Consider the following 12,260-nt stretch of genomic DNA (forward strand, 5'->3'; position numbering starts at 1 on the left):
AGTCTTATTAATCTTCAGTGTTTGACTCAGTTCTTGATGGAAAGACTAAACATTATGTAGACAAGAGGTGAAATGTGTTTGTTGCATTTTGGGTCTGTTTGTTTATGTTGGGAACACTTATAAACATTTGAGGATAACAGATTTATGATGTGGCAATAAAGTAGTTATTTTCCATATACCAATTAAGTTTGGGGTTAGGGTTAGTTTTAGTTTACTCGTTGATGGGGATACATTTTTGACAAATTAACTTCCAAATGATTACACAATCTATATTCATATATGCACATTACACAATCTATATTCATATATGCACAATCAAGTGTGGCAAATATTTCTCCATTCTTTGCCAGTTTCCCAAAGAGAGAGATCATGGAGCCTGGTCCTGCTAGGGCCAAGGCCAACTGGCTCCGACTCTTCAGCAGAGTGCGACTTCAGCTACAAGAAGTAAGGTTTATGTGTACATGCGTGTGCGTGTGCGTGTGTTTATGTTTACTTATGCACCTGTGTGTACACTTGTAGCCTACTGTATGTGTTCATATTATGTGTATGTATCCATGTGATCATAAGTGTGTTAGAATGTGTTTCCTGTTCTCTTTCCTCCTTTGACTCACTACTGTCCTGTTCTCTTTCCTCCTTTGACTCACTACTGTATTTGAGTTCACTGACTTTGCTTGTCTTATTGGTTTTCCGAGCTTAAAGTATGCTGACCTGTTGATAGCTGTGGTTTGTCTTAGTCGTGTTAAGTCTCTGTATTTGTTATGATAGTTTCTGTTTACCCCGTCTCGTATGCCATCTCATTATTTTCTTTTCAGTTGTTCGTTGTGATTTGCATGTTGTCCATTCTGATTACCAAGGGCTGGAGTGGACGCTCAGGTAGGTGTGATCAATCTATGGAGTAATTAATTAGTCAGATATGACTGTCTTAAGGCTCAGAGTTGAATTGGGTAGACAGCAACCTGTTGTGGGTCTAATGGCGTTTTCTTTAAGCACTATATGCAACTTTTTTAATGAAAAAAATGTTAATGTTGTCCAATCTTTATGGTAGGGTATGTTAATACAATATAACGTGTACAATTGGGGTGGTTGTATTTTGTCTCCCTGTTCTTCTATTGAGACATTTAGATCGTCATGTCTCACCTATAGACACAGGATCTGACACTAATTTTGACCTGATGGTCAAGATTCAATTTATCCCCTGAGCAATCAGGCAGGCTCTATTAGCTCAAAGGTAAAAAAGAAACAGGGTTCAAATCCGGGGTAGAAGAGGAAAATTACATAGTGCAGCTTTAAGCTGATAGAGGCCAGTTATTGGGCCCCCTGAGCATCAGTATGACGTACGTATCAGCACTGCGTGTGTCATTTTCAGAGCAGCCAGCGAGACAAAGAGCATGTCTTTCTATAATAGAGCAGATAGAATTAGAAGAATGATTACACAGATAGTCATCTGACAGTAATCCACTTTTACTACGCTTCTCAAATGCTGAGACCACACCGCTGACGTCAATAAGTAGGACATACCCAGTTCGTGGAAGACGTACTTGGATGTTATACTTAAGTAAAAGTAGCAATACCATATATTTTCATTTGTTCAGCTATACGTAACACAAAATTAAAGTTATCATAAAATAGTATTGAAGTAGATATCTACTGACAATTTCACAGGACCTCTATTCAATCTTCAATATAGAGGTTTATTTTGTGCAGAGCATAAACAAGCAATGGTCAGGATCTGACATGACACCACTGACATGACACACAGACGGCCACCTTCCCTTCTCATGTAATTCTTAATTTTATGGAATATGAACCATCTTGTTACTATGGTTGTGTTCATTTTCTGCAAGTCATGTCTAGCCGGTGTACCTAAATACATACAGTACATGTCTGAGAATCCGTTTTCCCACAGCTCACAGAGTAGTTCACTGTGACCTAGCCAAATAACTAATCTGTCTCTTGTGCTGTGAAGTTCGCTGTGACCTAGCCAAATAACTAATCTGTCTCAGGTGCACGATTGGTCTCCTATGATAGACCTTCCCTGAAGTGTTTGTTAGTCTTTCTCAATAATAGTTGGAACTCTTACTCTTACAGTAAGTATGTAGTAAAAGTAAGACAAATATCATTACTCTTTAGCTTTAGCTCTTTTTTTAAATACATTCTGTGGCTACTGGCTAAGTAGGCCTAAGTTTTAGTTGAGTAAAATTACAAAAGTACTGGCATCAAAATATACTTTTACCGAAGTAAAAAAAACTAACACCCCTAATAGTAGTGGCGTAAAGTAAAAGTAGAAGAATAAAGGTTTTTTTTAACAGTTTTACGAGTTTTACTGTGGGATAAAAACATCCCAATCCCCATTTGACTGCCTAATTTTTGAGTGATGCTAGCCACTCCTATAGACAGCGGACGGGCGTGTCCGTCAGTCCTAGCACGGAAATAGCGTTTGTTCACCACACACACACACAAACACACTCTGGAAACCCTTTCAGTCTTAAAATTAGTGATGGGAGATTAATCGGCAAACACATCTCTATCGGCCGATTCTAGTTGTTTTTAGATGAATCGGCATCGGTTCAATTAATCAATCAGACCGATTAATTAATCGTTCCGATTAATCGGTCTGTCTTTACAGATAAACAAGCCCAAAGTAACAGCTTGAACAAGCTCACAATATTAAATATAAAGGTATTAAAGTTAAATCTGACTTGCCTAAGTGCAGTGCAGTGCAGATACCCTGTTACATGTATTTTTCAGAATGGACAAAATGATTATAATCTTAATACAGAATGAGATCATATCGACATCGGTAATATCGGTTATCGGCCATAACATCAATTAATTATATCGGATATCGATATCGGCACATCCCTATTTAAAATATATAAAAAATGCGAATTAAACAATGAAAACATAACTTGTGTAACTAAGTGTTAATGTAAAGTAAATACTTAGTTAATGTACTTAGTTACGTTCCACCACTGTAAGTACCACATGTGGTGAAAGAGTGAGAGAGGGAAACAGCACAGTACTATATCTTATTTCATCTTTTCACCTCATGTTATTTAATCATTTGTGAATTTCAGAGACAAGGCGATAGGCAGTCGCTATGGTAGCAGCTAGAAGGGAATGGAATAATGACACAGTTTCATAACAGTGTCATAGCGTTATTCCACCATACAACACACACTATACTGTGTGTGTAAGTGTATATATATATCCATGATATATATTACACACACATACACATGCGCGCGCCCCCACACACACACACACACACACACACACACACACACACACACACACACACACACACACACACACACACACACACACACACACACACACACACACACACACACACACACACACACACACACATAAGAGGTTTCTGCCTGAAAACAACATGTAAACAAAGTCTCTTTTGTAAGTATACACACTGGCAACCCATGATTGAAAGTGCAACAGTGTGGGATTTCTCGCTTCCACTTACCACCGCTGTAATGGATGTCTCTCCACCACCTCTGTCTTTCTCAACAGGCCAGAGGAGAGAGCGTTGGGATTTGTTCGCTGCTCCTGTCAGCAGGGTACGTACAGTAACCCAGACTCTCTTACTGTCAATGGACCAGGAGGCTCTCAGATCAACCAGCTTGCAAGGAATCTTGCATTTGTGTAGTTGCACATATGCACTGAAATCCCATGCTGCTAATAGTATCTTACTAATGTATGCATTTCACAGTGATTTTACGTGTGTGTGTGTGTGTGTGTGTGTGTGTGTGTGTGTGTGTGTGTGTGTGTGTGTGTGTGTGTGTGTGTGTGCGTGTGCGTGTGCGTGTGCGTGTGCATGCGATTCTCAGGGTGGGCGGTGCTTTGTACAGCATAGACAGCATGCCTGACCTCAGGAAGAGGAAAGCTATGCCGCTGGTCAGAGACTTGGTGAGGGCTCAGAACAACCCATATCTCTTGTAGTTACTCCCCCTGTCTCATAAACATGCCCTTCTGTATGTTCTGTGATTCTCTTCTTCCTGCTCTTCTATCATCCTGGCGTTGGAGCCTCTTTGAGTCCTCTCTCTGTACTGTTTGCATCCACTGTGTATGCATGCTTGTTGACGACAGGTTTCTGCGCTGTGACCGCCTGCGAGGCTGCAACTCCACCGGGGCCAGCCATAGAGTAGGCTAGGGATCTTCTGCAAACTGACACTGGTGTATGCTTGAAGCTGTCATTAAACAGGCCTTATGACCCTCACTGATGTGACAATTCTACGCGAGATGCTTATAAATAATGCAGAGGGCGTTTTTTGCATTTAAAACGGACATTACACGTAATGCAGAAACATTTCAATTCATATTTTAGAGATGTTATATAAGATGGGTTTAGTTTTGACGTCAACGGAACTGACGGCCAACAAACAAGCAATGATTATTTACCCAAAAACCCTGGGGAACTAAAGTGAAACAGACATCTGACAGACCATCTGACGCAGTGAGGAGGCACTACTCCAGTCGTCTGCCTGAATTTGCACACTGACTCGTTTTATGTTTGTGAACACCGAAAGCCCATCTAAAAGCCGATCATTGTGAGCCTGCAGATTAGTTATTTTTGGCAAGTGACACCGTAGTATAACAGTATTAATTAAAGCATTATTTATTGTCCTAGACAGGGTAGGCCATAACAGATCACATCAGGGTCAAATATGATATCCTCAACCAGTCTTTGTGACCAATTGTCTGCGATGGCCCTTTTACTGTGGTCCATACTGATAGCCGGTGAGACAGAACCGTGGCATTGAGAGAACGTGCCTGTATTGTAATCCCTGGAGCGGCCTCTCGGCCACGGAGGCAACCCCACCTGCTGGGGAAGTCTCAGACACTGTCCAGTACACTCTCCTGTCAGAGCAGGACTCCTGGGATGTGAAACTCACGACACATTGATGGCAGTCCGCTCCTTGTTTTCCTCCTTCCTCGACCAACCCCTCCATTGATCTGAGTTCTCCGGCTGAGTTCATGATCACCCATCTTGCCACACTTCTACTTTAGATACTCTACTGAGTTTACTTTAGCTTTCCACTGCGCTGGACCGCCCTCATAGTACCCCCTCATTCTGGAGGTGATCGTCATAATAATAACACAGGCCATGAAGCCTGCCGTGACTGGCTGTCTAAACCAGGGGTTCCCAAAAATGTAATGTCAAAAAGCCATCAGGGGAGGGAAATCTCTGTCACACTGCACTAGTGACTCCTACAGGTTCGTCCGGCACCTCCCCTAATGATATGGCAGGGACTACAGGGGGGAATTGGGAATTGTATAATAATCACAAAGAAAATGAATGAAAAAAAGGAATAAAACAAAGAAAATATGTGAGAATTACTTTGGCGATAACCTGACATATAACCATCATTGAAGCGGATAACCTCTGCTTCAATAATGCAAACTACAACAAGGTATCCCATCGGACAGACATTATTTACCCTGTAACATCTGTGGTGTAACCTGTTCCTTCATTTTTTTACATTGAAAATTGAATTGAATCAGGGTTTTAAATGTTGTATCTGATAACCGTGTCTCATGTCTCAGGACTCAATAGCATTTCACTTTTGGGGAAATGAATCCCACTACATTGGCCCTGTTCCTAACAGCATAATGTCTTCTCCCCCCCCCCCCCCCCCCCCCTCCCCCCTTTCTGCCTGCCTGCTGCCACAGGCTATGGTGAGTAACACGGATGCTGGTTTGTTTGTTTGTCAAAAGCTATTGTGTGTCACCACTCCTCTCTAAGGGAGCGCTTTCAATTCCGCCACAGTCATTTTATCGTCTGCTGTAATCACAGAGAAGAACATCGCCAGACAGGCCTGTAATGATGACACACTGCATGCCTCAGAGACAGAGGCAGACTGACATTTGTCTTAATCACAGCTAAGCTGACTGATATTGAAGCGTGTTATCTGGAGCAGCGATTCCCAACCTGTGGAGCGGGCCCCGCTCCAAATAATTGTCAAAACAGTAAACACGTATACTATACTGTATTATGATAGTTCCATTGACCAGATGTGATCAATGGAACTATGGTCAGATTGGTGGGCCACGAGCGCTTTTGAGGATTATCTAGCACAATGGTTGTGAAAATAGCAGATTGCAAATTTGTGAGACTTTGTTAGTTGTAGATTGGTTATTTTAACAATTCTTGCCTCTTTAATATATAATTGGACAATTTGGCCAATGTTTGAGCAGTATTTATAATACAGTTTGTTGATTACTTTTGATTACTTAGAGTTTTATTTTCACTCACTCCCTCCTTGTTTTCTCCCGTGCAGTCGTTGGTGCAGAACTCCAGGAAGGCAGGCATCACATCAGCTCTGACGTCTAGCACCCTGCACAATGAAGAACTGGTCAGTCACAATGACTCACAATGACTCGTTCAGAGACTCTGTCATCACAGTCATGTAGAAATGTGTCTGAAAAGATAGATGTTCAGGACTTTTTTCTAGTCATGGCAGCATTTTTATGGGTCTGTCGTGAGTGACTGAGTAAATATCACTTATATATTTATTTTACGTTTCCGACAATTTCTTTTATTATTCTTATTATTTATTATTCGTTTTTTTTTTTAAATAGACTTATACCATATCTGCTATATATGCTATATATATTAGGGCCGGGACTTTAACGCGTTAATTGCGATTAATTAACTACAGAAAAGGTTTCAGAGCAGGCAGTCGGACCGATATAAACGGCGCACCAAACAGCCTCCAGTGCATTCATTGCGTGCCGTCAGTCAGACAGACAACAACACACCACCATTCACCCAAAGGAATGAAGAAGCCGCTTCGTCTTTTCCCCATAAATGGAACATTGTGGAATGCATTGATTTCTCCCCAAAACTCCCCAGATAGCTCATTCCACTCACTGTTTTGATTGATTTTATTCGATCATCTTAGTGCCCCCCCCCTAATAAAGTAGCTTTTATTTGTTTTATCATGCCCCCCATTTAAAGCACATTTGAATATTCATATATCCCATGTAAAGAACATTTGAATATTCATATAGACTACCTGCAGAAAAATGTTTCTCACTGTTCCCAGGTCGAATATTGATATGCGATTAAAATGCGATTAATCGAGATTAATTAATTACAAAGCCTCTAATTAATTAGATTTTTTTTTAATCGAGTCCCAGCTTTAATATCAAACAAGTGGAAATATCAGAGCTTGTAGATTGTCTATTGTCTTATCACTATTCATTCATTAAGAATGTTTATTATACGTTAGTTTCCCAGGGAGACACCAAATGTCTATTTTGGTTTTCGAGCTAAAACTTCTATTGTGCTAACTTCTATCTATCTATTCTAAAGTGCACATATACTGATCCTTTTGACTGATATTACATTATTGATGATGATATGATATAGCTGTGGTCGGACAGAAACCTCTTATTTCCATAGTCTTTACATTTTTATCCCACGATTTTTGCAAGGCATTTTTTTCACCCAGTGTCAATTATCTAATGTAAGCCTGGGCGCTACACTCCATCTGCCAACATGGGGAGAGCAACGGACTGACCTCATGCTTCCTTCCATGCATGAGGAGTCCAAGCTGCTTCTTTTCACCCGACATTGGGGAGTTTCCCCGTTTGGATGTAGCGCGTGGAAGGAACACGTTATTCCAACCAGTTCCTTTCCCCTCCATCAGGCGGGCAGGGGGGAGGCAGTATAGAGATCAGGATTATTCAAACTTTTTGTGTTTTTTCGTAAACGCCCTACTTGATCATCATACTACACTAACTACAGCGTCACTCAAAAGTAGCAGATCCACGAGATCAGGTCACGTTTCGAGCTTGTCGCGGGGCTGACTACTTTAACTATTTTTTTATTTGAATCCTAACATGTCACAGTTTTGGACAGGTTTCCACCCGACATAGAGGATTATATTAGCTGGCATTGAATACATTCTAGTGTAACGTGTTTCTGGTTTTATTTACAATCTCTTGTACCATACCCTTGTAGAAGAGCCACGTTTACAAGAAGACCCTCCAGGCTCTCATTTATCCCATCTCCTGCACCACGCCCCACAACTTTGAGGTGTGGACCGCCACCACACCTACTTACTGCTACGAGTGTGAAGGGCTGTTGTGGGGGATCGCTCGCCAGGGAATGCGCTGCACAGAGTGTGGGGTTAAATGTCACGATAAGTGCCAGGACCTCCTCAACGCCGACTGCTTGCAAAGTAAGACGATATCGATTGAACGACCAAAATCAATTGACCATGCTGCTAATGAGCTGAAATGGTCCATTTGATCTAGCTGAGAAGGTTAGTGTAGTTCAATTTCACTATAACACTTAAAATATGACCATAATGAATGTACAATATTTTTCGTTTACTGTAGACAATTGTGACTTTTAGATAATTTAATTCAATTCCAGTTAAAGAGCCTTTCAGCTCTTCTCAGGTTTGACTTTAATAGACTATGAGTGTCTTGGTGTCTTCTAGCTATAAATAATAAGACTAATGGGCAGGAGGGGCTACAGAGAAGTAGCCCATTTATCATCTTCATTTCTATGAAGCAACCTGTACTCCCTTTTATCCTTCTCATGCCTATTGCTTTGTTTGCATCTCTTTTATTTGTTTCTTTTGAGAGGTTAAAAGCCATTTTTCTGTTGTTGACTTTCCAAACCTCTTTTCCTACCCATTTCGGGTATGTTCCCACAATCCGCAAAAAAATTAAGAAAAAATGTGCTTTTGGGGGGGGGGCAGGTGGAGCGCTTTCAGAAGTTGAGAATAGTTTACCTTTTGATTTGTCAAATAGGGTTTATTGAGAAAGGTAATAAATCAGGTTTCCAAGTATATGCATAACATGGACCGCATTTTGTCAGCTGAACAATCACGATAAATGCTGTCTGTAATACAACTCTATGGAAAAAGTAGCCTTCTGAATATTGATGTTTTCAACTAGCAGGTAGAACTAAAACCCATCTAGATTGAACCACTGCATGGGCAATTTTTTGCTGAAATTACATTTTCTTCACATATTCTCTTCGCTATTTCTACTGCTAATCAGGAGCAGCAGAGAAGAGCTCAAAGCATGGCGCAGAGGACCGAACCCAGAACATTATCATGGTTCTGAAGGACCGCATGAAGATCCGCGAGAGGAACAAGCCGGAGATCTTCGAGCTCATCCAGGAAGTGTTCGCTATCGTCAAGGCAACCCACGTCACCCAGATGAAGCAGATCAAGCAGAGTGTGCTCGATGGAACCTCCAAGTGGTCAGCCAAGATTAGCATCACAGGTGAGAGTATGACAAAGGCTCAGGCACTGTTTCTTTTAACCCATTATGACCTGAGGCCCATTCTGTAAATGCCTCCTGAATCAGCAGTTCTCTTTCAATATTCTTCAAAGATGTAAAGAAATTGCTGATGTACAAGCTTGCAGCGCTGGGAGCTTGTACATTTTTGAATAGCCAACACTAATAGCCAACGCTAAAATCTAAAACGAAACGGATTGAAACAGGTTTGAATGGGGTTTTAAGAATGATCAGGTGGGGTCTGTGTGAGGATACTAGGCATTTATAGGGCACAGTTCACTCAAGAGATAATCAATGTGGGAGCAGGTCATTAGTGAGAAATATATGCTGACAGCGTGATTAGACCCAAAGGCGAAGGGAAGGTTTCTTTATAACCCTGAAAGGCTTTATTTGATTGATTATCCTGATTATTACATGCCCTACTTAAACTGTCATTGTGTCTCTGTCTGTGTGTCAGAGGAGTGCAGTGGACAGTTCAGAAACCTACCAGTGGCATCATGGTAGGCAGGTTTGGACATTTCAAACAATACTATTGTTTTATTTTTTTATTTAAAGGAGAATTGCAGTTATTGAGTTCAGCAGTCATTATCCAAAAATAACAGACTATTGGAATTATGTGATTGACCAATCAGAATCAAGCAGTCAACCAAGCTCTGTAATAGGCTACTGTAAATAGGGCTACAAACTGTAGACCAAGTATTTGTTTACCAACATTGAAACTGGACGCACAGGTGACTGTTTCATGTAATCAATTCCCAACAGATCCCCAAAACGTCCATTCAGCCTCATCTTGTGTGTTGGCTGGCGAGGCGCACTCGAGCAAGTCATATATACTTCATCACACAACACAATTGCATGCAGAGAACAGCTGATATACAAGCTTACATCGCGTCACGGATGCGACCGCTGTGAGATAGAGGTCTGCTATTTTCTGCCGCTCACAGCTCGCAGGACTGAGCATAAATTAGGCTGTGTGCAGCTGCGCGTGCACGAGCAGCTCTGGTCTGGCGACTGTAGGTGTGGTTTTGAGGACAATTGTTTTGAATTTTTTAACTGTATTTTTTACACACAACAGAAACCAAGGACTATATATTTAAAGGGTGAGAGATCACAATACAAAATCCTAACCATTCTTCCTCCACACTGTGAGAAAAACAGGATCTGAAAGTTTGGTGGTGCCTTTTTTTACACATGAGTGCAGTGACCACTTTTCCATTGCATCTTATGAGCAGTGGGGTTCATGTACATGGTGCCGGCCTGACAGGGGGGCCTAGGGTTTGGGAGCACGATGCTTATCAGTGTGACGTTGTCTGTTAAGCACATACCTGCATGGGAAGTGTCCTCTGTATGTGTAACCCATCCTAGCTTAGACTTGTAATATCTAAATACTAAATACTGATATATTATTGATTTCATTTATTGAGCAAAATATGTAGAGCTTGCAGACAAAAGTAGCAAAAAATTGTCAATCTACAAGCTCAATACGCAACACGTTTTTAGCTTGTAGATTAGACTTTTGTGTGACATAGATTGACGAAGTAGGGCATTAAGGGGTCTCTAGGGAGGAACAAACAAATGGCTGACAGGCTGGTGGTGTTGTTGTCTCTCCACAGTGCTGTGTGCACAGGGCTTGCAGGCCAAGGATAAGACAGGCTCCAGTGACCCCTACGTCACCGTCCAGGTGGGAAAGACCAAGAAGAGAACCAAGACTATCTATGGCAACCTCAACCCAGTGTGGGAGGAGAACTTCAACTTGTGAGTAAAAGACAAAATTATTATTATTATCCTGAACAACAATAATCTCACAAAAAAGGATCTACAAGCAGATCAGCAAATTCCTATTTCTTTAGTGAAAGTGGTTAACTGATTACATCCCGCCGTCAGTAGCTGGAATCTCGTCAGTGGCTGGAATCTGGCGTCAGTGGCTGGAATCTCGTCAGTTGCTGGAATCTGGCGTCAGTGGCTGGAATCTGGCGTCAGTGCCAACATAATGCAGGAAAAAGGCAGTGAAGAAGACCCTGGGATTGGCCCTCGTGAACCGGAACCGGCCATATTCTAGTCAGACTCGGGACGCTTTAATCTACTGATATAAACACTAATATGCTGATTAATGTTTTAGTAAATCTAGTCTGTGGGATTTATAAATATTGAACCATTGAAAAGTATTAACAAGAAGCTACAAACAAAAAGAAGGTACTTTTTTCCTGAAAAGTAAAGCTTGTAGACATACAAGGTTACATACATATTACATAGGTTGTGCTAAATAAATATTCCAACATGACTTGTTTGTTAACTGTCATCGGTCATTTCTCTCTTTGATGTGTCCATGCTCGCAGCGAGTGCCACAACTCTTCAGACCGCATCAAGGTGCGAGTGTGGGACGAGGACGACGACATCAAGTCTCGGGTGAAACAGAAGTTCAAGCGGGAGTCTGACGACTTCCTCGGTCAGACAATCATCGAGGTCCGAACGCTGAGTGGAGAGATGGATGTCTGGTACAATCTGGGTGAGTGAGTATAGGATAAAAAGGGATATTTACACAATTGCACGCCTCCTACATAATAGTTAACTAAAAAAAGTTAATTAAGTTAAAAGTATGAGGGCAAGTGTTTCTGTATGAGTATTAAAAATCAGACCAGTCTGAAGCGAGTGGTGCAACAGCCTATAAACATCGGGACATAGGGACATTGCTGTTCCTTCCAAAAAAGGGATATTTACTCATGACCCGAAAAATTGGTTTCCCACAAATGGGTCCCGACCATAGTCCCGACCCAGTGTCCGGGAAACAGTGTTCTAGATCAGTGGTTCTCAAACTTGGGTCCGCCAGGGACCCCCATGCAGGGGTCCTTGAGGAGTTACGGGTCCATTTGGTTCCATTCGTACACTCGCATGGATTGCAGTCCCAGAGATAGAAAATCATATCAAATGGTCCGAGGCCTATATGTCCATGAAATTAAAAAGTTTGAGAACCACTGTAC

The 12,260-nt window shown here is 41.5% G+C and overlaps 1 protein-coding gene across 1 annotated transcript in view; it reads left to right on the plus strand.

Annotated features, from left to right (window-relative positions):
• Nucleotides 1–12,260, plus strand: part of unc13a (unc-13 homolog A (C. elegans)) — a gene marked incomplete at both ends in the record, with an annotated part of 59,049 nt that overhangs the window by 19,683 nt on the left and 27,106 nt on the right. The window contains 8 exons of the mRNA XM_083766715.1: nucleotides 351–444; nucleotides 3,532–3,578; nucleotides 3,849–3,927; nucleotides 6,300–6,374; nucleotides 7,988–8,207; nucleotides 9,040–9,267; nucleotides 10,896–11,037; nucleotides 11,619–11,788. Coding sequence (XP_083622841.1) covers nucleotides 351–444; nucleotides 3,532–3,578; nucleotides 3,849–3,927; nucleotides 6,300–6,374; nucleotides 7,988–8,207; nucleotides 9,040–9,267; nucleotides 10,896–11,037; nucleotides 11,619–11,788 — 1,055 coding nt within the window. The remainder of the gene's footprint in view (nucleotides 1–350; nucleotides 445–3,531; nucleotides 3,579–3,848; nucleotides 3,928–6,299; nucleotides 6,375–7,987; nucleotides 8,208–9,039; nucleotides 9,268–10,895; nucleotides 11,038–11,618; nucleotides 11,789–12,260) is intronic.

This window comes from Protomyctophum parallelum (genome assembly GCF_964188405.1).
Source record: "Protomyctophum parallelum genome assembly, chromosome: 6".
Classification (NCBI taxonomy): Eukaryota; Metazoa; Chordata; class Actinopteri; order Myctophiformes; family Myctophidae; genus Protomyctophum; species Protomyctophum parallelum.